This window comes from Dryobates pubescens, chromosome 20 (genome assembly GCF_014839835.1).
Source record: "Dryobates pubescens isolate bDryPub1 chromosome 20, bDryPub1.pri, whole genome shotgun sequence".
Taxonomy (NCBI): domain Eukaryota; kingdom Metazoa; phylum Chordata; class Aves; order Piciformes; family Picidae; genus Dryobates; species Dryobates pubescens.
Window position 1 is genome coordinate 1,825,468 of NC_071631.1, and position 21,348 is coordinate 1,846,815.

General features: G+C 56.2%; 2 protein-coding genes across 2 annotated transcripts; one reads left to right on the plus strand and one right to left on the minus strand.

The window, feature by feature from the left end:
• Window positions 1–575: 575 nt before the first annotated feature.
• On the plus strand, window positions 576–4,127 carry PPIE (peptidylprolyl isomerase E). The gene is made up of 10 exons (XM_054170427.1): window positions 576–647; window positions 724–822; window positions 985–1,028; window positions 1,710–1,736; window positions 1,933–2,014; window positions 2,332–2,432; window positions 2,539–2,662; window positions 2,748–2,933; window positions 3,522–3,664; window positions 3,755–4,127. The coding sequence occupies exons 1-10, from the start codon at window positions 617–619 to the stop codon at window positions 3,821–3,823; spliced, it is 906 nt and encodes a 301-aa protein (XP_054026402.1). The 5' UTR covers window positions 576–616; the 3' UTR covers window positions 3,824–4,127.
• A 3,022-nt stretch (window positions 4,128–7,149) lies between these two features.
• LOC104307471 (bone morphogenetic protein 8B-like) lies at window positions 7,150–17,978 on the minus strand. Its single transcript, XM_009908530.2, has 7 exons — window positions 17,564–17,978; window positions 12,857–13,049; window positions 11,965–12,113; window positions 10,733–10,930; window positions 10,017–10,096; window positions 8,955–9,065; window positions 7,150–7,341 (listed from the first exon to the last, which is right to left on the minus strand). The coding sequence occupies exons 1-7, from the start codon at window positions 17,976–17,978 to the stop codon at window positions 7,192–7,194; spliced, it is 1,296 nt and encodes a 431-aa protein (XP_009906832.2). The 3' UTR covers window positions 7,150–7,191.
• Between the last annotated feature and the right edge of the window lie 3,370 nt (window positions 17,979–21,348).

The window sequence follows — 21,348 nt, forward strand, 5'->3', positions numbered from 1 at the left end:
GTCGCTGTTTTGAAAGCAGCTGTCTTAAAAGCATGCCGCAGGCTCCTTCTGTTGGCTTGGGGTAGTGTCTGAAGGGGAGAGGAAGAGAGCTAAGCAATGATCTAAGGGAAGAGGGAAGGCAGCTTTGGCCACCTGGGCGCCCCCTGGCTCCCATCCACCTGCGTATTGTCCCTTTTCCAGGGGGCAGACTTCCAGCACCTCTGCCCCTAGCCCGGAGGGCTGCTGCTGGGGGGTGGTGGTGACCGAGGCAGCGGAGCAGCTTCCCGGCCCTGGCCGCTGCTTTCCTCAGGGCGGGCACCGGGGGCCCAACGGTGCTGGGCTGCACCCTCCCTGCCGGGAGCCGAGGGCCGTGCCCGTCCTTTCGCCTGCACGCTGCCGGTAAGGCCGCCCGGGCTGCCGCCCCGCCCCGCCCCGCGCCCCGCCCGGGCTGCCGCCCCGCCCCGCTCCGCTCCCCGCCCCGCCCGGGCTGCCGCCCCGCCCCCCGCCCCGCTCCCCGCCCCGCTCGGGCTGCGGCCTCGCCCCGCCCCGCTCCCCGCCCGGGCTGCGGCCCCGCCCCGCCCCGCGCCCCGCCCCCGGCGGAAGCGCGTGCGGCGGTTCCGGGGCGGGCGGCGGGAAGATGGCGGCCACCAAGCGGGTGCTGTACGTCGGTGAGTAGCGGGGCCGGGGCCCTGCGGCGGGGCCGGGCCCGGGCCCGCAGGCGGTGACAGCTTGCCCGTCCCGCAGGAGGGCTGGCGGAGGAGGTGGACGAGAAGGTTCTGCACGCTGCCTTCATCCCCTTCGGGGACATCACCGACATCCAGATCCCGCTGGACTACGAGACCGGTGCGTGGCTCCGGGGCTTGCAGGGGACCGGGGGCTGGGCTGGTGCTGCCGGGGAGCATCCCCGGGGCGTGGAGAGAGCAGTCCCGGGGGAGAGAGGCGGTGCTGGGTGGCCGTGGGACCGCTGTGGCTGCTGCCCGTGACCGCCTGCTTCTGTCCCTGCAGAAAAGCACCGGGGCTTCGCCTTCGTCGAGTTCGAGCTGGCGGAGGTGAGTTAGGGGCAGGTGGGTGAGCTGCCCGGGTCCCCTTCTGCCTCCCCTGCTGTTCATACAGTCATGGAATCCTTTAAGTTAGGAAGGAGCATCGAGCCCAAACTATTAACCCAGCAGGGCCAGGTATCTCCTTAAACCATGTCCCTCAGCACCACATCTCCATGGCACTGAAGCCCCTCCAGGGGACTCCAACCCCCCTGCAGTCAGCAGGGACATCACCAACTACAGCAGGTTGCTCAGAGCCCCAACCAACCTGACCTGGAATGGTTCCAGGATGTGGCATCTCCCACCTCTGGGGGCAACCTCGGCAGGGTCTCACCACCCTCAGTGTCAAACATTTCTCCTTTCTCTCCAGTCTGAATCTCCTTCTTCTGATTTCAAACCATCACCCCTTGTCCCATCACAACAGGCCCTGCTCAGAAGTCTATCCCCTGCTTTCTTATTGGCCACTTTAAGTCCTGAAAGGCCACCAGAAGGTCTCCCTGGAGCCTTCTTTTCTCTGGTTCTTAACCGTCCAGCAGTTCTTACTGCCCTGGGGTAGCTGAGGTTTAGGAGCTCAGTCCTTTGGCACTCTTCATTGCAGGGAGGTGCTGGGGTGTGATGTGCTGAGCCTTGTTTTTAAAGGAGGAGAGAGAGAAAAGTGCTGATGAAAGTTTCCTTTCACTTCTCTTTTGGCAGGATGCAGCAGCAGCTATTGACAACATGGTATGGAGCCTGCCCCTGCTCACCCACTTGGCTTTGCTGTCCTCCAGAGTGAGGTCCTGTGTGGCATGGGCTGCGCAGGCAAAGCCAGCTCAGTTCTCTCCTCTTCTCCTCTGACTTCTGCAGGGACTGGGGGGGCATGGTGGGTAGTTTTTTACCTTGTGGTGGGCTCTGTCCTTGTTTGTTTCCCCCTCTGCAGAATGAGTCTGAGCTCTTTGGCAGGACAATCCGTGTGAACTTGGCCAAGCCAATGCGCATTAAAGAAGGATCCTCCAGGCCTGGTGAGTTGCTGTCCCATGGAGCTTTGCATTAACCTCTCTGCTTTAGGCAGAGCCTCTGGATGTTGCTCAGGTTCTCCTCAGATCCATTCTCCCTCAGATCCAAGGTTCTGCCTGCTGTTTAGGGATCTTGAGGCTCTGAGCAGCATCCTGATAACCAACTAACTTAACCCAACATACTCCCTGGATGGAAACACTCTTGGCTGCACTTCTAATTGCCACATCTCAGATGTGAGCCTGACCTGGGCAGCCATGTGCATGCTCCTGTGTGCTCCTTCTGTCCAGTTCCTCTGCTCTGACCTTTCCTTCTGCCACCACAGTCTGGTCAGATGATGAGTGGCTGAAGAAGTTCTCAGGGAAGACTTTGGAGGAGAATGCAGAGGAGGCAGGAGCAGAGGCCCCCAAAACAGAGGCACAGGAGGTAGGGTAAAGGGCTGGAGCTGTCTCAAAGGTGTGAGGCTGGCTGTCTCTGGAGGGAGAGCAGAGGAATGCCATCTCCACTTGCTTTTTTAACTCTCCCTGCCCAGGGTGAGCCTCCTGCCAAGAAAACTCGAGTCAACCCTCAGGTGTTCATGGACATCAAGATTGGAAACAAGCCTGCGGGGCGGCTGCAGATCCTCCTGCGCTCCGACGTGGTGCCCATGACCGTCGGTGAGTAGGAGGGCAGCCTGGGGGTGTGGTGGCTTCCAGCTGGGACACAGCTCTCACTTCTCTCCCCTTTGCCCCCCACCCACAGAGAATTTCCGCTGCCTCTGCACCCACGAGAAGGGCTTTGGCTTCAAGGGCAGCAGCTTCCACCGCATCATCCCCCAGTTCATGTGCCAGGCCGGCGACTTCACCAACCACAACGGCACCGGCGGCAAATCCATCTACGGGAAGAAGTTTGATGATGAAAACTTCATTCTCAAACACACAGGGCCAGGTAGAGCTCTCTCACCAGGCAGGGGCTGGCAGGCAGAATGTCTCAGCCTCATCCAAGGGGTCACACTTGGGCTGTTTTGACCTAGAGCATGTTGCTAGCAGCAGCTCTGAGTTAGAACCTGCGTTGGCCAAACAATTCTGCCGTGGTGTAGAATCTGCCGTGGTCAGACCATTGTCACCATCATTCACTCCATCCATGGAGATACTCTGATTTCCACATCACATACTGGAGAGAGCACTCTGGAGCTGCTCCCCTGTTTGATTTTGAGGGAGGGATGTCACAGTGTGGCTATGCGAAGCAGCAGAAACACCCAAGCAAGTTTGTCTCCACCCAGAGAGCTCTTCTGTTGCTGCAGCTAACAGGAGATGAGCAGGCTCTACCCCTTTCCATCTTCCATGGCTGCCAAGTGTTTCTCTCTGGACACCACTGGTTCCCAGTAGTTTCTGTGGAGTTTAATGTTTAGAGGCTCTCCTGGACCGTAACAGCGTCTTGTGAGGCCTGGGAACGGGTTTGGCCGGAAGCGGTGGCTCAGGTGCTGGAGCTCCCCACTCCCTCCCCAGCCATAACACAACCCTTTTTGGCTCTCAGGGCTCTTATCCATGGCCAACTCTGGCCCAAACACCAATGGCTCCCAGTTCTTCATCACCTGTGATAAGACAGACTGGCTGGATGGCAAGCACGTGGTGTTTGGGGAGGTGACGGAGGGCATGGACGTGGTGCGGCAGATTGAGGTAGGTCAGGCCAGAGCTCCCCCCCCGCCCCTCCCCTCCTTCCTGCCCTTAGCTGTTGTGCTTTTCATTCCTGCTGCTCTTTCCTCAAAGGCTCAAGGCACCAAAGATGGGAAACCGAAGCAGAAGGTGATCATCTCTGACTGTGGGGAGTGCCCCTGAGCTCAGCCCTAGGAGGGGGCTGTGGATGGGGTGAGCCTGGCCAGGAAGGGGCCAGAGAGAGCTGGGCTGGGCTGGTGCAGCCCCACGAGCCCCTGGCAGTGCCCAGCACCTGCAGCTTCTGTTGAAATCCCCCTGCAAAGCTTGGAGTGAAGATGCCTGTGGACAGTGCTGTGTGGGGGGCTGTCCCCACCAGGGATAAATCACATCTCAGCCTGCACCATCCTGCACCGCCCAGGGCAGGGCTGGTTCTGCTGCTGTGTTCTGGAGAGTCTTTATGTTTGGTAAAAATAAAAGCTAGTTTTGCAAATGCTGAGGACCTGGCCCTCTCTGTTGAGTTCTGAGCAGCATGGGAGGGTGGGCTTTGCTTTTGAGCTAAGGTGATGATTGCTTTCTGGCCTTTTTCTTGGCATTTGGCATCTTCTACAATCCAGTGTCCAAATCCTGGCTCCGGGGGAAGCTGCCCCTGCCAGGGCAAGATGGGCAGAGCTGAACCTCTCACACTTCTCCAGCAGCAGGGTCTGGTGGAGGCAGTTTTGGTGGCCCTGGCTCTGCAGTGTTCTTTCCCATCAGCAGAGGGAGGCAGGTCTCCATCCTGCTGGGAAGGCAGCCTGCTCCAAATCCATCTCCATCCTACAGCTCCCATTTACTGGGATGTGATGGAGAGAAGAGAGAGAGCCTTTGCTGGACAGGCCAGGTGCTGGAGGCCCTCAGCTTTCACCCAGCCATGAGCACATCCTGAGCTGGATTTCATGTGGAGTGAGCAGATAAAACCTTTCCACAGAAGCAAGACATCTGGGGAAGGCAGGCATGCACAGGGAGCAGATCTTTGGTGGCTTATTTGGATCTTTCTCTGCATTTATCTAAAAGGCCTCACCTGGAGTGCTGTGTCCAGCTCTGGAGCCCTCAGCACACAAAGGAGTGGGTGCAGAGGAGGGCCACAAAAAGTGATCATGGGGCTGGAGCACCTCTGCCGTGAGCACAGGCTGAGGGAGCTGGGAGTGATCAGCCTGGAGAAGAGAAGGCTCCAGGGAGACTTAGAGCAGCCTTCCAGAACCTGAAGGAGGCTACAAGCAGGCTGCAGAGAGACTCTGCAAAGGCCTGCAGGGACAGGGGCAATGGTTTGAAGTGAGAGCAGAGCAGCTTGAGATTGGATGTTCTGCACCAGGAGGCTGCTGGAACACTGCAACAGGTTGCTCAAGGAGGTAGTTGAAGTCCCATCCCTGGAGATCTTCAAGGTCAGGCTCAACAAGGCTCTGATCAACCTGTTCTAGCTGCATCGGTCCCTGCTGACCGCAGGAGGGTTGGATTGGCCTGGATGACCTTTGGAGATCCCTTCCAACCCAAACCATTCCAGGGTTATTTGTTCAGTGACACAAGGCTCCCCAGGCTGAGCAGCAGCCCAGGCCTTCTCCTTTGCTCAACTCACAGCAAATAAGTAACTTAATTGTGCAAACAGCACAAATTGTGTGGCTGCAGCTGGGTCGGGAGCCCAGGGGAAGCCTCCACCTCTGAACACAGCTGAGGAACCACAGCCTGCCCTAAAATTCACATCCCAGCCCTCTGGCCAGGCTCATTTGCAGGCAAACAGGTACATTTTTAGCTGATCCTGAGGATTTTTTCCCCCCCCTTCCCCTCCATCCTCCAAACAGAGCTCTGCTGTGCTGTGACATTTATTTTACAACAAAGAGCAAGAGAACTTTGGTGTTGACTTTCCAGACTAGGTGTTTATTTTATAACAGGGCCAGAGCCCAACAGGGATTTGTTTTTTGTGGGGTTTTTTTTGGGGGGGGATTGATTTCCAACTGGCTGAGTCTGGTGAAGCAAACAGGAGCAGGTTAGGCAGCCAGCTCCTTAACTGGCTGAGGGGGTTTTGATGAAGGGAATGAAAAGCACTTGGTTAGAGGTGGCTTAGTTGGACACAGCTGGCTAGAAATAGCTCAATCCCAGAGCAATTTAATCATAGAATTGTTAGGGTTGGAAGGGACCTCAAGCATCATCCAGCTCCAATTCCCTCCCTGCCATGGGCAGGGACACCTCACACCAGATCAGGTTGCTCAAAGCCACATCCAGCCTGGTCTTTAAAACCTCCAGGGAGGTTTTACCTCCCTGGGCAACCTGTGCCAGGCTCTCACCACCCTCCTGGGGAAGAACTTCTTCCTAACATCCAATCTCAATCTCCCCATTTCTAGTTTTGCTCCATCCCCCCCAGTCCTATCTCTCCCTGACACCCTAAAAAGTCCCTCCCCAGCTTTCTTGTAGCCCCTTTCAGATACTGGAAAGCCACAAGAAGGTCTCCTCAGAGGCTTCCTCTCTTGTCCTGGTTACCCTTCAGTCCAAAATGCCTCTGTCAGCCCCTGCAGCAGCCTGGGAGCCATCAACACATCAGCCATGGAGAAAACAGACACAGAAGCAGGCACAAGGCTTCTCTTTCCTGTATTTATAGATATGGGTCTGGCTGGACCTGTTTCATTCAGTGTGCTGGGAGAAGAAAAGATTCCTATTATTTACATCCACTTCTAGGAAGGGGTGGGAGGGATTTATTATCATGATTATTATTAATTATTAGTCATTATTAATGGCCTTTGCTGTGATGCAGCTCAGAAAACTCCAAACTCCTCTTCAACACAGGCAGCAGAAACCCGGTGTCACATTGCTCTGGTGGGGATGGGATGGGGAAATGGACAGGGATGGGATGGTCAGAGATGGGGAAAGGGACAGGGATGGGACTTGGATAGGAATGGGGACAAGGACAGGGATGGGATGTTCAGGGTGCAAAGGCAGGAATGAGCTGTTCAGAGATGGGATGTTCAGGGGTGTGGAAATGGATAGGGATGGGATGTTCAGGGCTGGGGAAAAGACCAGGGATGGGACATTCAGGATGAGGGCAGGGGCAGGAAGGAACTGTCCAGGGATGGGACATTCAGGGTTGGGGAAAGGGACAGGGATTGGATGTTGAGGGATGGGACATTGAGGGATGGGGTGTTCAGGGATGAGATGTTCAGGGCTGGGGAAGAGAACAGGGATGGGACATTCAGGATGGGATGTTCAGGGATGAGGGCAGGGGCAGGAATGAACTGTTCAGGGGTGGGACATTCAGGGATGGGGAAAGGGACAGGGCTGGGACTTGAGGGTTGGAAATGTTCAGAGATGGAGAAAAGGACAGGAATGGGACATTCAGGGATGGGGATAGGGACAGGGATGGAACATTCAGGGGTGGGATATTCAGGGATAAGGAAAGAGGGATGGGATGTTCAGGGATGGAGACAGGGATGGAGTGTTGAGGGATGGAGAAAGGGACAAGGATGGGGTGTTGAGGGATGGGGACAGGGCTGGGGTGTTGAGGGATGGGGACAGATGTGACCCAGCTGTCAGTGGCAGCCACAGGACTTCACCACCATGTTGCGGTGCTTCTTGAGGATGACGTTGTTGTTGCTGTCGTAGTAGAGGACAGAGGTGGCACTGAGCTTCGTGGGGGCACAGCAGGCCTTGGGCACAGCCTCAGGCTTCATCAGGTGAACCTGGGGTGGGTGGGTGGATGGATGGAAGCCATGAGCATCGGCAAACGTGGCTCCAGACAGAAGAGAAACAACAACAAAACCCCCCAAAACAAAACACCAAACCAGCTCTGAACTGCAGAAAAACAACACCAAAAACCCCCAAAACAAAACACCAAACCAGCTCTGAACTGCAGAAAAACAACACCACCCCAAAACTGGGTGAATGGGGAAATTATTTGCAGCTTTTTACACAAATATTTATCCTCAGCTCTGGGCAGCCCTTGCTGCAGTTTATATTGGAGCAGGGTTTGTGGCACTGTGCTGGCCAGGCAGCCCCTTCATTCATTTGGGAATTTCTCAGCCTGTTTCTCGCTGCAAATAGGCAAATGGCTAAAAAACCCAACAAAACCAACCCCAGGATAATAAAAATGCCATCAGGGCAGCAGAGGTCTCTCTCCTGGGGGGGGTGGAGGGGGTGCTGGGTGCTCTTGCAGTAAGAGATTCTCCATCAGGGCTGCAAATTCAGCCCAGTGCGCTGAAACTGTAAGCGGCCAACACCTCTCCGGACACGACTGGGACCCTTCCAGCCCCTGTGATCCTGCGACTGCCCTTCATGCCCGGCTCAGGACAGAGCTTATCCCAGCGATTCCCTGGGCAGCAGGAGCCGGGAAGCTCGGAGGCTGCCGGCTGCGCGCAGCCCTTGCTGGCTCTGCCCGACATGTGTGATTAATTTATTGCAGGGGCAGCCCGGCTCTCCCAGCTCGGAAGTCTGGTGTTTTTGCTGTCAAACCCTGCTATTTGCAGCACAAACTGGGGCTGGCAGCGTTCCCCAGTCGCCTTTGCTCCGGCGCTTCCCAGAAGAGCCGGATCCGGGCGCCAGGTGATTCACATCCTGCCCAAACAGCTCCGGTTTGGGAAGAGCCTTGGGTTTAGGGGTGTAGGGTGGGGGAGATCCTCTCCCTGCCGCTGCCAGGATCGTGTCCAGCGCCGGATGGGGACCTCTGGCAGCTTCATTAATGGCAAAATTAAACCCCTCCAGGTGCCACCTTCAAAGGCTCGGCCGAGGACTCGGCGCTCCCTGTAATTAACCGCGAGCACCGGAGCCGGTGTGGCTCTGCCACTGGGAAATCAAACACTCACAGGGCAGGAAATTCCAGAAATTAAAGCACCAGCTGGGACGTGAGGTGAGTTTGGGGGAAAAATAAAATAGAATTAAAAAATTAAAGAATAGGGCATTCAAGTTTCACCGCTTGGAACATGCTGAGCCCAGCACTCGGCGGGGGACCTCAGCCCAAACCCTCGGGAGGAGGCTGCACGGGCAACGCGAGGCCCTTCCCCATGGGCTAGCAGGGGAAGCAGCCACCCAGCTGTGCATGCACCTGTCCAGCTGTGCATGCACCTGTCCAGCTGTGCATGAACCCATCTAGATCTTCGTGCACCCCCCTCCCCCACCCCGATGTGCATGCACCCATCCAGATGTGTGCACCCCTGCTTTGCTGGGAGCTGAAGCTAAACTGCACCTCCCGACCTAAGCACTCTCAAAGAGGCACAGCCAGCCCCACATTCCGCTCTTCCTGGGAGCCAGCAGGCTCTGTATGGGGTCCCTGTGCCCCCCACCCAGGGCTGCCACTGACCAGGGACTGCAGGATGGCATGGTTGGTGGCATTCATGCAGGAGTCCAAGGGGAAGGCACATTCCCCCTCACAGTAGTAGGCTGAGTAACCCTGGGGGGCGATCACCCAGTCCTGCAGGAGAGAAAAGGAGGTCACAACAGTAAGCAGTGTGGGCTTCACCCCTTTTGCACCCCTTCATTCATCCCCCCCCTGCAAACCCAACCCTCCAGCTCCTCCCAGAGTGGCTGTGCCAGCAGCAAGGGTGGGTTTGTTTGTTTGGGGGTTTTTTTCAGCCTGAGCCATGAGCTGTTTGGGGTCTCAGAGCCTTAAAAGCCAAAGAACAGTGGGGGTTGGAAGGGACCTCTGGAGATCATCCCCCCTTTAGTACCCCCCTGCTAAAGAAGGGTCACCCCCAGCAGCTTGCCCACAATCACATTGTCCAGGTGAGGTTGGAAGCTCTCCAGAGATGGAGACTCCACAACCTCTCTGAGCAGCCTGCTCCAGGGCTCAGCACCCTCACAGCAAAGAATTTCTTCCTCATGTTGAGGTGAAACCTTCTGGAATCCAGTGTCCACTGCCCCTCATCCTGTCACTGGGCACCACTGAAAAGAGATTGGCTTCATCCTCTTGCCCCCCTCCCCCCCCCACCCCCCCACCCCCCCCCTTTCTCTCTTGCTGAGCACCGCTCAGCTCCCCTCTGGGGCTGCTCTTCTCCAGGCTCAGCACCCCCAGGGCTCTCAGCCTTTCCTCCTCACAGGGATGCTCCAGGTCCCTCTGCATCTTTGTGGCTCCTCTTTGAACTGGGGAGCCCAGAACTGGACACCATGCTCCAGCTGTGGCCTCACTGGGGCAGAGCAGAGGGTCAGAGGCACCTCCCTCAGCCTGCTGGCCACTCTCCTCTTCGTGCACCTCAGGACACCGGTGGGGGCCTGGGGTTGTGACGATTCCTATTGGCCTTCCCACCTCCCAGGATGGGGCTGTGGCAGCTCCTGGCTCACAGCCAGAGAAGCCAGGCCGGGAGGGAGCCCAGAAGGGGGACAAGGATGGTTCATTTTCCATTCCCTTCCCCCAGGAGGTTGGTACCAGCCAGCCGAGGTCCTGGAAGCTGACGTAGAGCTCGTGGCGCCGGCAGACCTGCCGCCCGTCCCCGGCGTGGACATCGTCTGTGGGAGAAGGGGACAGTGGCAGCCCCATGGGGCCAGCATCCTGCATCCCAATCCCCCCTGCTGCTGCCATCCCTGCTCAAGAGGTAGGGCTCAGCAGCCCCTGTGATGGGGCTTAGTGCAGAAGAATGAAAGGAGAGCAGCCCCCATTGTTGCAAAAAGGGAAGAGAAGCTCCAGCCCAGCCTGGGATTGTGTGTTCTGAGATTGGAATGAGGAGGATTTGGCTGGGAAGGCTTAAATCCCAGCTCTGCTCACAGGGGAGTTGGTTTTGAAGGTTTCCCAAGGTTCAGTGGGTTTGGGAAAGGTGGCACTTCCCACCCTCCTCCTGCCCGAGTGGCTTCCTGGAGGCGTGACAGCCTCCTGGGGCTGTGATAGTCTCCTTGGGCTGGGACACCCTCCCTGGGTGATGCCCTCCCTGGGTGATGCCCTCCCAAGGTGGCCTCAAAACCAAGGGCAACGATGCCAAAAAGTCCAAATGCAGGAACCCCCCCAGGGAACACCACTGCCCCGGGGACGTCTGCGCCTCCCACACTGCAAACACCCCCAAGAGCTCTTTGCTCTGCTTCCCTGGGGGCCAAAAGCCAAGAGAAGGTTCCTTGGTCCTGGGGCCTCTTCTCACCCCCCAGAGCTCTCACCAAAAATCCCTGGCAGCTTGTGTGGGTGTGGGAGGTCGTTGCTCTTCTTGGGTTGCTGCCTCCTCCTCGGGGGCTTGGCCGCCCGCGTGGTGCGCAGGGGGCTGGAGCTGGCCCTGAAGAAGGTCACCATGAAGGGTTGCTTGGAGCGGGGTCCTCGGCGCCCCAGCAGCCCTGCTGAGCCTGGGTCAACGCTGTGCCCTGCAGGGAATGGCACCAGGTGAGGCTTTGCTCTCGGAATGAGCTCATTTGGTTAAAGCAAAGAGACACAGAAAACACAAGGAGGAAATTTGCAGCGGGGAGCTGCGGCTTCAGCAGCCTGAGCTGCGCCACCACGAAGAAGTCCTTCACTAGGAGGCTGCTGGAACACTGCAACAGGTTGCCCAGGGAGGTGGTTGAGGTCCCTTCCCTGGAGATATTCAAGGTGAGGCTCAACAGGGCTCTGGGCAACCTGATCTAGGTGGGGATGTCCCTGCTGACTGCAGGGAGATCAAACTGGATGACATTCGGAGGTCCTTTCCAGCCTGGACCATTCTATGATTCCATAATCCCAGGGCTCCTGCTCTGCTCTTGCTCCTCTGGGCAGGTGGATGATGAGCAGCCCCTTGGCCTCATCCTGACCACGGTGTGATGCAATTCAGGGACAAAGCCTTAGTGGGACCCATCCTGCTCTTCACTACGGGGGAGGAAAGCTCAGTGCACTGGGAGGGAAGAGGAGCATCCATGGCTGCCACTTCCACCCTGTGGGAGTGGAGATGCTCTTTGTGCTCCTCAGCATCTTTCAAAGGCACCTTTGGAGCACCCTTGGTGAGAAGAGTCTGAATGCTGCTGTGCACTCCCTGGAGGTGGGCAGGAAACTTGTGCCCATGGCACTTTGGGACATGGTTTAATGCCCAGGGTGGTGCTGGGTCGATGGTTGGACTCGATGACCTCAGAGGGCTTTTCCACCTGAACTGATTCTGTGATTCCATGAGGATCCCTCCAGGTAAGGAGCTCATTAAGTGCTAATGGGGTTATTAACAGCCTACACCAGCAACCCCATTAGCATTAATGTCCTTGGGAGGCTTCTTGCTGGCAAACCCAGCTGCCCACAGCTCTCCTTCACAGCTGGAAATCTACGACTGCAGCGAGGTGAACCCTCCCCACTACCTGCTGTGGCACCAAGAGGGGATGAGAGGACTCCAGTTGGTGGGGATTTGGCCCCAGCCAGCGGGAGGCAGGTCGGGCAGGCTCACCATCAGCTGTCTCCACGTAGAGCCGCAGCCCCAGGTTGTATTTCCGATCCACTAACCAGTGGCTGCTGGCAGCTGTGACGTCGAACACCAGCCAGCCCTCGGTGCCAGCACGCAGGTCCTGGGCATCCAGCAGGAACAGGTCAGACTCCCTGTGGGAATGGGGAGAAAGCTGAGCAGGTGACTAACAGCACCCAAGGGGCACCGACGTCAACCAGCAGTCACGGAAACGAGGCCTCAGCGCCTGTGTCCAAACAGGTCCTGGCACAGCTGGCTCAGGACGGCGGCTCCCGGGGCCCCAGGCTGTGCTGGACATGATGGTGGCACTCTGGCAGCTGCCCTGGGAAAAGCAACCTCCCAGCCCCGGCTGGAAAGCTGAGGTGTGGCTTTGGGAAAGTGTGGGAAGAGCTGGCAGCAGTGGTGCTGCTTCCCTTGGTGTCTGTGTTGGTGGTGGGAAGGGGAAATGCTGGGGCTGGGGGTTGCAGGGGGGGCATCTCCATCCCCATCCCCATTTTCATCTCTACCTACATTCCTATTTCCATCTCCATCCCCATCTCTCCATCACCTCCATCTCCACCATCTTCATCTCTATCCCTATCATCTTTCCCATCCCAATCCCTATCCCCATCTTCATTCCCATCCTCATCCCCATCCCTGTCCCCATCCATCCCCACCCTCCTCCTCCTCTAACACCACTTCCATCTTCATCCCTGTCTCCATTACCTTTTTCCCCATCCCAGTCCCCATCTTCAATCTCATTCCCACTCCCATCCATCCCCATCCTCACCCTCCTCCATCACTACCCCCATCTCTGTCTTCAGCCCTATCTCCATTACCTTTTTCCCCATCCTCATCCCCACCACCTTCACCCCTTCCCCAGCCCTGTGCCTGTCACCTGTTGGAGTGCTCAGCAGCCACCTCGTAGATGCTGAGGTGCAGGCTGTCGTTGCTGTGCCTGCTGAGGCTTTGTGCCTTGTAGATGCGGAACTCAGCGGCTGTCACCGACTCCCCCGTGGGCACCTGGGTCAGGTCGAACCTGAACTCCTTCCAGTATGGCTTTGGTGAGAAGATGTCCCGGTCCTGCTCAACTGAGGAGCAAAGAGGGTCAGGGAGGGCCACGCTGGACCCTCAAAAGGCTCAGGGAGGACCATGCTGGACCCTCAAAAGGCTCAGGGAGGTCCACACTGGACCCTTGCCACATCTCTCTCTTTCTTTTCTTCTGTTTTAACTTTTTCTTCTTCTTTCCTTTTTTTCCCCTTCTTTCCCCCCCCTCTTTTTCCAGACCCCACATTCCCTCCAGCTCCTGGGCTCACCACAACTTATGGTATAAATAAAGCCCAGGGCCAGGCGGGCAAGGGCGGATGTGGAAAGCGTTTCCTGCTCCCTGCCCGGCCAGCTGTGGCCAGCTGTGACCAGAAGGATGATGCTGTGGGGAGCTGGAGCTGGCCTGCTCACCCCCTCCCCACGGGGGGGACACACAGCAGCCCCCCAGTCCAGCTGCAGTCCAACCATTTTGGTTGGTAAAGACCTTTAAGATCACCGAGTCCAACCATTCCCTGACTGTGCCAAGCCTGCTGCTAAGCCATGGCCCTCAGCACCACAGCTCTGCCTCTTTTGAGCACCTCCAGGGATGGGGCTTCAGCCACCTCCCTGAGCAGCCTGGGCCAGGCTTGGAGAACCCTTTCAGAGAAGTTTCATAGAATCACAGAACTGTTTTGGCTGGAAAAGTCCTCTAAGACCATCCAGTCCAACCCCCAACCCAACACCACCCTGGCCACTAAACCATGTCCTGAAGTGCCATGGCCACATTTCTTTAACACCTCCAGGGACAGTGACTCCAACACCTCCCAGGCAGCCTGCTCCAGTGCCTGACCAAGCATTCTTCTAAAGCCCAACCTAACCTTCCCCTGCTGCAAGTGGAGGCCATTCCCTCTCATCCCTTCACTTGTCACCAGGGCGAAGAGCCCAGCCCCCACCTCCCTCCAACCTCCTGGTTTCTGGCAAATTAATAAATGGCTGCAAAACCACAACCCAGGAGCTGCACCCTGAGACCCCACAGAACCCTTTTGCCCAGGAGGTAAACTGGGTGCTGAGCTGGTGCTGGGGATGTGTGGCTGCTGGGTGCCCCCCCACACACCTCCCTTCCCCAGATGGCCAGGAACCCATGGTGGTGCCTGGGAACCTGCTATTGATTTGAGGAGGGTTGACTCAGCCTCATGGCCAACCCTCAATTATCTGTGGGTGGATTATCCGGATTGTGGATGAGACTCACTAAAAAAACCCAAGCCAAGCTCTTTTGCTCTCCCTTGCCCCTTCCTTCAGTGTTTAATGTCTCACCCCTAGCAGCTGCTGCACCTTTCCCCAAAGCTAAATGCCACCCTGTGCTCCCACCTCCCCCCAGACAAATAATAAACCCCGGGATTAGCCATCCATGGCCATGCAAGGAGATGCTGAGCTCAAGCCAGGCTGAGTCCTGCTGCTTGCCAGTCCCAGCGTGCTCCAGATCTCTTCCCAGAGATGGAGTGATGAGGCTGCTGCCCTTCATCATCCTGCTCCCCAGGTTGTTTTTAGCTCCACTTTTCTCCATGTGAGCTTTCTCTGCTGCTATAAACTGAGCATCAGTCGTAATTACTGGTCCTGGCTGCTCCCCATGATCATTTCAGAGGCTGAATTAGACAGAAATGCCAGGGATATTCGACCACATCAAGTGCTCTGAAGCCTAAAATAGGTTTAAAGGAGATGTGAGGAAGATGCCTTCCTTCCCTTGCAAGCAGGAGAAAAATAAGCTCCAGAGGCTTTCCAAAGCAGGGAAAGGTTTTGGAGTTATCCTGGAGCTGAGCCTCTGCCAGGCTCCTGCTCCATCTCACAAGTGCTCCTTCCATCCTCCCGAGATCACCATCAGGAGGACCTGAGATGACCATTCCCCACGCTCCAAGAAGGACATTGAGGGGCTGGAGCAGGTCAAGAGAAGGGCAGCAAAGCTGGGGAAGGGTCTGGAGGACAGGGCTGGTGAGCAGCAGCTGAGGGAAGCAGGTCGTGGTGGTTGAGCAGGGACTAGGCTAAAGTTCCCCCTTCAAACTGTAACACTGCTGAGACTGTGGCTGGCTGTGGACTCATGGACTGCTTTGGGGTGGAAGGAACTGCTCAAGGTCGCCTAGTCCAAGTCTCCTGCAGTCAGCAGGGACATCCCCAACCAGAGCAGGTTGCTCAGGGCCCCAAACAACCTGACCTGCAATGGTTCCAGGGATGGGGCAGCTCCCACCTCTCTGGGCAGCCTGGGCCAGGGTCTCACCACCCTCAGCACAAAAATCTTTCTTTTCTCCTGTATGAATCTCCCTCTTTGGGTTCAATCCATCCCCGCCTTGTCCTGCCACAGCAGGCCCTGGAAAAAAGTCTGTCCCCAGCTTTCTGCTCTTTAAGCACTGGAAGGCTACCAGGAGGTCTCCCTGGAGCCTTCTCTTCTCCAGGCTGAACAAGCCCAACTCTCTCAGCCTGGCCTCGCAGTTCCAGCATTGCTGTGGCCCTGCAAAGTGCTGCATCTCTCCTGGTGCTCTGTGCTCAGCCCCATCCAGCCACAGGCCAAGAGCCCAGGAGGTCTGGTGGCGGACAGAGCTGCCCCACTGCCTCATCCCGATCCGTGGTGAAGGAGTCCAGCCACAGCCCAGGGCAGCAGTGGATGTTGGGAAGGGCAAGGGAGGATGTGTGCTGTGATGAGCCATCACAGGGGGCTTGGGCACGCTGAGAGCCTCCTCCTCCTCCTCTTCGCCTTCCCGTTACAACCCTCTCAGCTCTGTGATTATAGCCTGCGTGTAGCCATGACTCACGGGCTGGTGCCTCAGCCCTGGCCGAGAAGCAATCTCAAAGCCCAGCCTTACCCCAGGCTTAAAATTACACCTGAGTCCCTCAGCTAGAGCACAGAAATAGCACAGGGCAGGCCGACATCAAGGGCTCGATCTCCACACCAAGAGGCAGCGAGAAGGATGGGCTGGGTGGCTCCACCGCCAAACCCAGCCGCAGGTGCCCGGTGGCCGCCCATGGCCCCGAGGCCCTCGCTGCCCAAAGCGGGAGGTGTTTGTGCACGGGGGGAGGTTTGTCATCCATTTCCCCTTCCCAGGAAAGAGGTGTGCCGTTGGGAGCTGCGCTCCAGCCCGGCTCACACAGGGCTCCGTGGGGTGGCTGGGAGCAAAGAGGTCCAAGTGCCCAATGGAAGCAGCGACTTGCCCCATTTGCATGTCCCAGCAGGGTAATTGTGCAGCACATTATGCAGGCAAATGAAGGCCACAAACACGGAGTTCATTAACATGAAGGGGCTGACGAAGCCACAGAAATCAAAGCCATTCAAATTGAAGGCTGGAAACTCTCTTCCCCAACTCTCCTGATTGCTCCAGGAGTACCAGGAACGGGAGTGGCGCCGGCAGCCCTGTGCCCGCATCCCTGGGCCAGCACCTCTGTGCCAGCAACCCTGTGCCCATCCTTATGCCAGTACCCCTGTGCCACCATCCCTGTGCCCATCCATGTCCTAGTACCCTTCTCTCCACATCCCTCCATCAGGACCCCTGTGTCCACTTCCCTGAATCCACACCCCTACACCCTTGTCCCTGTGCCACCACCTACACCTCCCAGGTAGCTTCCCAGACCCCACCCCCCCCGCTAAAAATCCTACCCTGTTTGCCATCAGCCTTGGCCAGTTTACAGCACCCTGTGCAGAGCCTGGAGGGGTGCAGGGGAGAAGAGCCCTGTCTGGTCCACGGTGGTGCCATGGTGAGGGCATCCTCTCATCACATGCCCTTTGGCGGCAATCAAACCCAGCCTTGCTCTAGGGAGGCATCCCCAAGCCCAGGGCACCAGCCACAGCTGCAGCTCATGGACCACGACACTGCCCTGTGCCTGCTGGCACCCTCTGCCCACACCTTGTCCTCTGATCTTTGCACAGATGCTCCCCAGCCTGCTTGAGCTTGGCTTGGACAGGGACCCTGGAACACCCTCGAAGTGATGTGCGAGGCAGGGAACAGCTCCGTACCCAAACCCAGGTCTCTGCATCCCGCGGGGTTCAGGGCACCCCAGTGCCTGCCCTCCCGGGGGGACCCTCACCCCCCCAAATTCTCATGGCCAGGTCCCCCCCGGTGCCCCTAGGGGCTCCGGTCCTTTCCGTGCTCCCTGGTCTGCTCCGGTCCCCCTGCGGTCCTGATCAAGCCGCCTGGATCCTGCCCGCGCTCTCCAGAGTCTCCGCACGCTCCGGTCCCTCCGGTGCGCCCCGGTCTGCTCCGGTCCTGCCGGTCCCCCCGGTCCTACCAAAGCAACCTAAATCCTGCCCGCACGCCCTCGGTTCGCCCCTCCCCAGGCTCCGGTCGTCCCGGTGCGCCCCAGTCCTGTCGGTACCGCCGCACGCCCTGGTCCTCCCGGTGTCCCCACGGGCTCCGGTTCCTCCGGTCTGCTACATTCTCGCTCCTGCCAAAGCCGCCTAGATCCTGCCCGCACGTCCCGGTCCCTCCGGTGCGCCCCGGTCCCCTCGCTGCCCGCGCAAGTCCCATTTCTCCCGGTGACCCCCCGTAGCCTCCGGTTCCCCTTGCTGCTCCCCGGTTCTCCCGGTGCCGCCGCTCACCCATGTTGACGAGGCTGACCACGGTGTCTGCTCGGCTGACGACGCTGCCGGGCGGGGGGCTTTGGGTGCTGAGCCCGGTGAGTACCGGCCACGACACCGCCGCCTCCTCTTCTTCCTCCGCTTCTTCCTCCCCGGCCACGGCGTGATAGAGATCGAGCATGAAGAGCGGAGCGGCGGCGGCGGGGGCGCGGGCGGGGGCGCGGGGCCGGGGCCGGCCGGGCAGCCCCAGCACAGCCAGGATCTCCCTTTGCACATCTCGCCGTTCGCCGCCGCTCAGCCGCCGCTGCAGGAAGCCGTGGAGGCGGCGGCGGAGGACGCTGCCGCTGCCCAGCTGGCACAGAACCGCCGCCGTCCAGAGCAGTGCCAGGGCCCGCAGCGGGTACCGAGCCGCCGCTGCTCCGTGCCCCGGTCCCATGGCCACCGCCAGAGACCGGGGACCCCCTCCCGCCCCCCCCCAGCCGCCAGCCGCGGCACGGCCCCGGGCACCGTCCCGGCACCGGACCGCCCCGGTGGGGCGAAGGAAAGGGATGGTCCTGGCGGCAGCACCGCCCCGGCCACGGCTGCGGGATGTCCCGGCCCTCCCCGCCCGGCGGGCCCCGGGGAATGGGATGCAACGCTGGGCACGTGAACCCGTGGGCAGCCATCCCTAGGGATGCTCAGCCTCGTGGGCGTCCAAAGCCATGGGCACCCAAAGCCATCGGCACCCGCCCCTAGGGATGCTCACGGGCATCCAAGTCCGTGGGCACCCAAAGCCATGGGCACCAATCCCTAGGGGTGCTCACCATCGTGGGCACCCAAAACCGTGGGCACCCAAACCCATGAACATCCACTCCCACGGGCACCCAACCTGTGCCTACCCAACCCTTTCAGACCCTCATTTTAGCAGCACCCGTTGCCATGGGCACCCCCTACAATGCACCTTCACCCTGTGCACCCACCCCTATGGGCACCCAACACCTCACCAACACCCACTGCAGCCATACACGCCTCACCAGAGGCTCTCACTGGCAAACAGCCAACTCCAAGAGCTACTTTCAGCACTTGGCATCCTCACCAGTGGGCACCCACACCACCGAGCACCCTCACCAGTGGGCACCCACACCACCGAGCACCCTCACCAGTGGGCACCCACACCACCGAGCACACTCACCAGCACTCCCCCCTCTACCTGGGCCCTCTCATTCTGGGGCTGGTGGTTTCCTGCTCCCTCCTGGAAGCAAACCTGGGCGCAGACAGCCCCTGGCCGGGCGGAGAGCCGTTGGGCTTGCCAACTCCAGCTCCCAGGCTTTGGAGAGTCTAAGGCTGTGGAGTAAAGCAGGAGGCCAGGTGGTTTTATTACTGCAAGCAACTTTAATACAAAAATGTGTCTGGTTTGGAAACAATTCATTGGTAGAGCTTCAGGGTTTTCTTTTTGCCTCAATTTCAACCAATTGAGAGAATCACACAGCAATGTGGTCTGAGCCGGGGAGGAAGTAGGAAGAAGAAGAAATCCAGGAGCTCAGGTGAGCTCCTTTCCCCTCCACCCCCACCCCAAAGCCAGCTCCTGGTCACTTGGTCACTTGGATTTCGTTACAAAGCAAAGGTAGTGTACAAAAGCCAGACAAGGACTGGTCGCAAGGGTGCTGGTGAGGCTCGGGTCGAGGACAAGCAGCTGTGCGTGTTTCAAAGTCCAGATTTCTCCTAGGAGCAGAGGTCACAGCAATCTCAGCCTGGCTGGAAGTGGAGGGGGGAAAAAAAAAAACCAAACCAAACCAAACCCAACCACTGCAGTGAAAAAAAAAAATAAATAGGAAACAAAATACCTTAGAAGAGACGGGAGAGAAAACGGCGAGTGCGGAAGGAACACGCTTAGCGCTCTCAGGCGACCAAGCCCCCACCCCAGGAAGCCTCTTCAGCTGTTACAGGATGGATGGGAGGTGATCCAGACCTGCAACCTCACCGCTGTGCTCGAGTGGACAACCTCCCCGCCCCCCCTGCCTCCTCCCCACCCCCAAGCGGGTTTTTTTTTTACCCCCCACCCCCTCCCCTCTTTAGAACCCAACAGCATCTCCAAGACAGCACCAGGGCCCGGGGGGACCTCGGCCGGGAAGTGTGTGCAAATTTTTATTGAGTCAAACTCCTGCTTTCTTCAAGGTAAAACCACAGAGCTTTAAAAAATAATAATAATAATAATAATAACAATAATTAATTATTAATAATAACAATAATTAAGAATGGAAACACAATTCCCCCTCCCCCAAGTGTCGTCCATTCCCCCCCCCCCCCTTCCCCCGCTCCCCTCCCCCTCACCTCACGTTTCTCCGCTTGAGGTATCTGTGAGTTACAAAAAGAAGAGTCTGAAAGAGAGTTCCTTGAACACTGGAGGAGGACTTCAGGCTTGGGCTTTTGTGGTTTTTTTTTTGTTTTGTTTTTTTTTGTTTTTTTGTTTTTACTTTTCTTAAATATAATTTTCCCCCTTGCTGAGACAGCAAAAGTTTAAAAGAGTTTATAAAGATGCATTTAGGAAACAATCCTAAAAGATAAAGCAGGTTCACAACCCTGCACCGCGCAGAAATCCTATTTATAGCTGAGTTTTTCTTTACACTTTCACATCTTCACCTTTGTTTTTGTTTGTTTTTTTTTTTTTCTTATGGGTGGGGTTTTTTCTTCCTTTTTTTTTTCTCATTTTTTTTCCTATTTTTTTCTCTTTTTTTTCTGTTTTTTATCTTTTTTTTTTTTCCTTTCTAATCTTTTTTATCCTTTCCCCCCCCTCTTTTTAATCTCATTTTTCCTTCCTGATATTTTCTTCTCCCTTTCTCATCTCTTTTTCTTTCCTTTTAGGTTTTCATTTTCTAATCTTTTTTTTCCCCCTTTCTCATTTTTTTCCTTTTTATTTTCCTAATCTCCTTTTTTCCTTTCTAATATTTTTCCTTTTTTTTTTACCTTTCTCCTATTAATTTTCCTTATTTTTTTCCTTTCTCCCCTTTTTTCTTTTTTTTTTAACCTTTCTCCTATTATTTTTCCTTATTTTTTTCCTTTCTCCCCTTTTTTCTTTTTTTAACCTTTCTCCTATTAATTTTCCTTAATTTTTTCCTTTCTCCCCTTTTTTCTTTTTTTTAACCTTTCTCCTATTATTTTTCCTTAATTTTTTCCTTTCTCCCCTTTTTTCTTTTTTTTAAACCTTTCTCCTATTATTTTTCCTTAATTTTTTCCTTTCTCCCTTTTTTTTTAACCTTTCTCCTATTATTTTTCCTTATTTTTTTCCTTTCTCCCCCCCCTTTTTTTTAACCTTTCTCCTATTATTTTTCCTTAATTTTTTCCTTTCTCCCCTTTTTCTTTTTTTTAACCTTTCTCCTATTATTTTTCCTTAATTTTTTCCTTTCTCCCCTTTTTCTCTTTTTTTTAACCTTTCTCCTATTATGTTCCCTTATTTTTTTCCTTTCTCCCCCCCTTTTTTTTACCATTCTCCTATTATTTTTCCTTAATTTTTTTCCTTTCTCCCCTTTTTCTCTCTTTTTTTTTTTAACCTTTCTCTCACTATTTTTCCTTAATTTTCTTTTTTCCTTTCTCCCATCTTTTTTTTTTTTTCCTTTTTTTTTTTTTTTCCATTTAATTTTCCTCCCCCCCAGGCCCCTCTCTTAAACAAAGAGGAAGGGCACCGAGAGGTGATTTTTGTTGATGTTGTTATCTACAGAAATATTCACATGAAAAACTTACAAAAAAAAAAAAAGAGAACCAAACAAAAAAAACCCCAAACCCAAAGCCCCCCCCCCTAAAAAAAAGGGGAAACAAAAAAACCTCCAACC

What these genes read in the sequence shown, in the direction of transcription:
- PPIE (XM_054170427.1), top strand. Translation starts at nt 617, where the DNA reads ATGGCGGCCACCAAGCGGGTGCTGTACGTCG. An exon ending in CAAGCGGGTGCTGTACGTCG is followed by an intron (nt 648 to 723) that starts GTGAGTAGCGGG and finishes CCCGTCCCGCAG; the next exon opens with GAGGGCTGGCGGAGGAGGTG. An exon ending in CCCGCTGGACTACGAGACCG is followed by an intron (nt 823 to 984) that starts GTGCGTGGCTCC and finishes CTGTCCCTGCAG; the next exon opens with AAAAGCACCGGGGCTTCGCC.
- LOC104307471 (XM_009908530.2), bottom strand. Translation starts at nt 17,978, where the DNA reads ATGGGACCGGGGCACGGAGCAGCGGCGGCTCGGTACCCGCTGCGGGCC. An exon ending in GCTGCTGAGCACTCCAACAG is followed by an intron (nt 12,114 to 12,856) that starts GTGACAGGCACA and finishes CCATTCCCACAG; the next exon opens with GGAGTCTGACCTGTTCCTGC. An exon ending in TCCAGGACCTCGGCTGGCTG is followed by an intron (nt 9,066 to 10,016) that starts GTACCAACCTCC and finishes TCTCTCCTGCAG; the next exon opens with GACTGGGTGATCGCCCCCCA.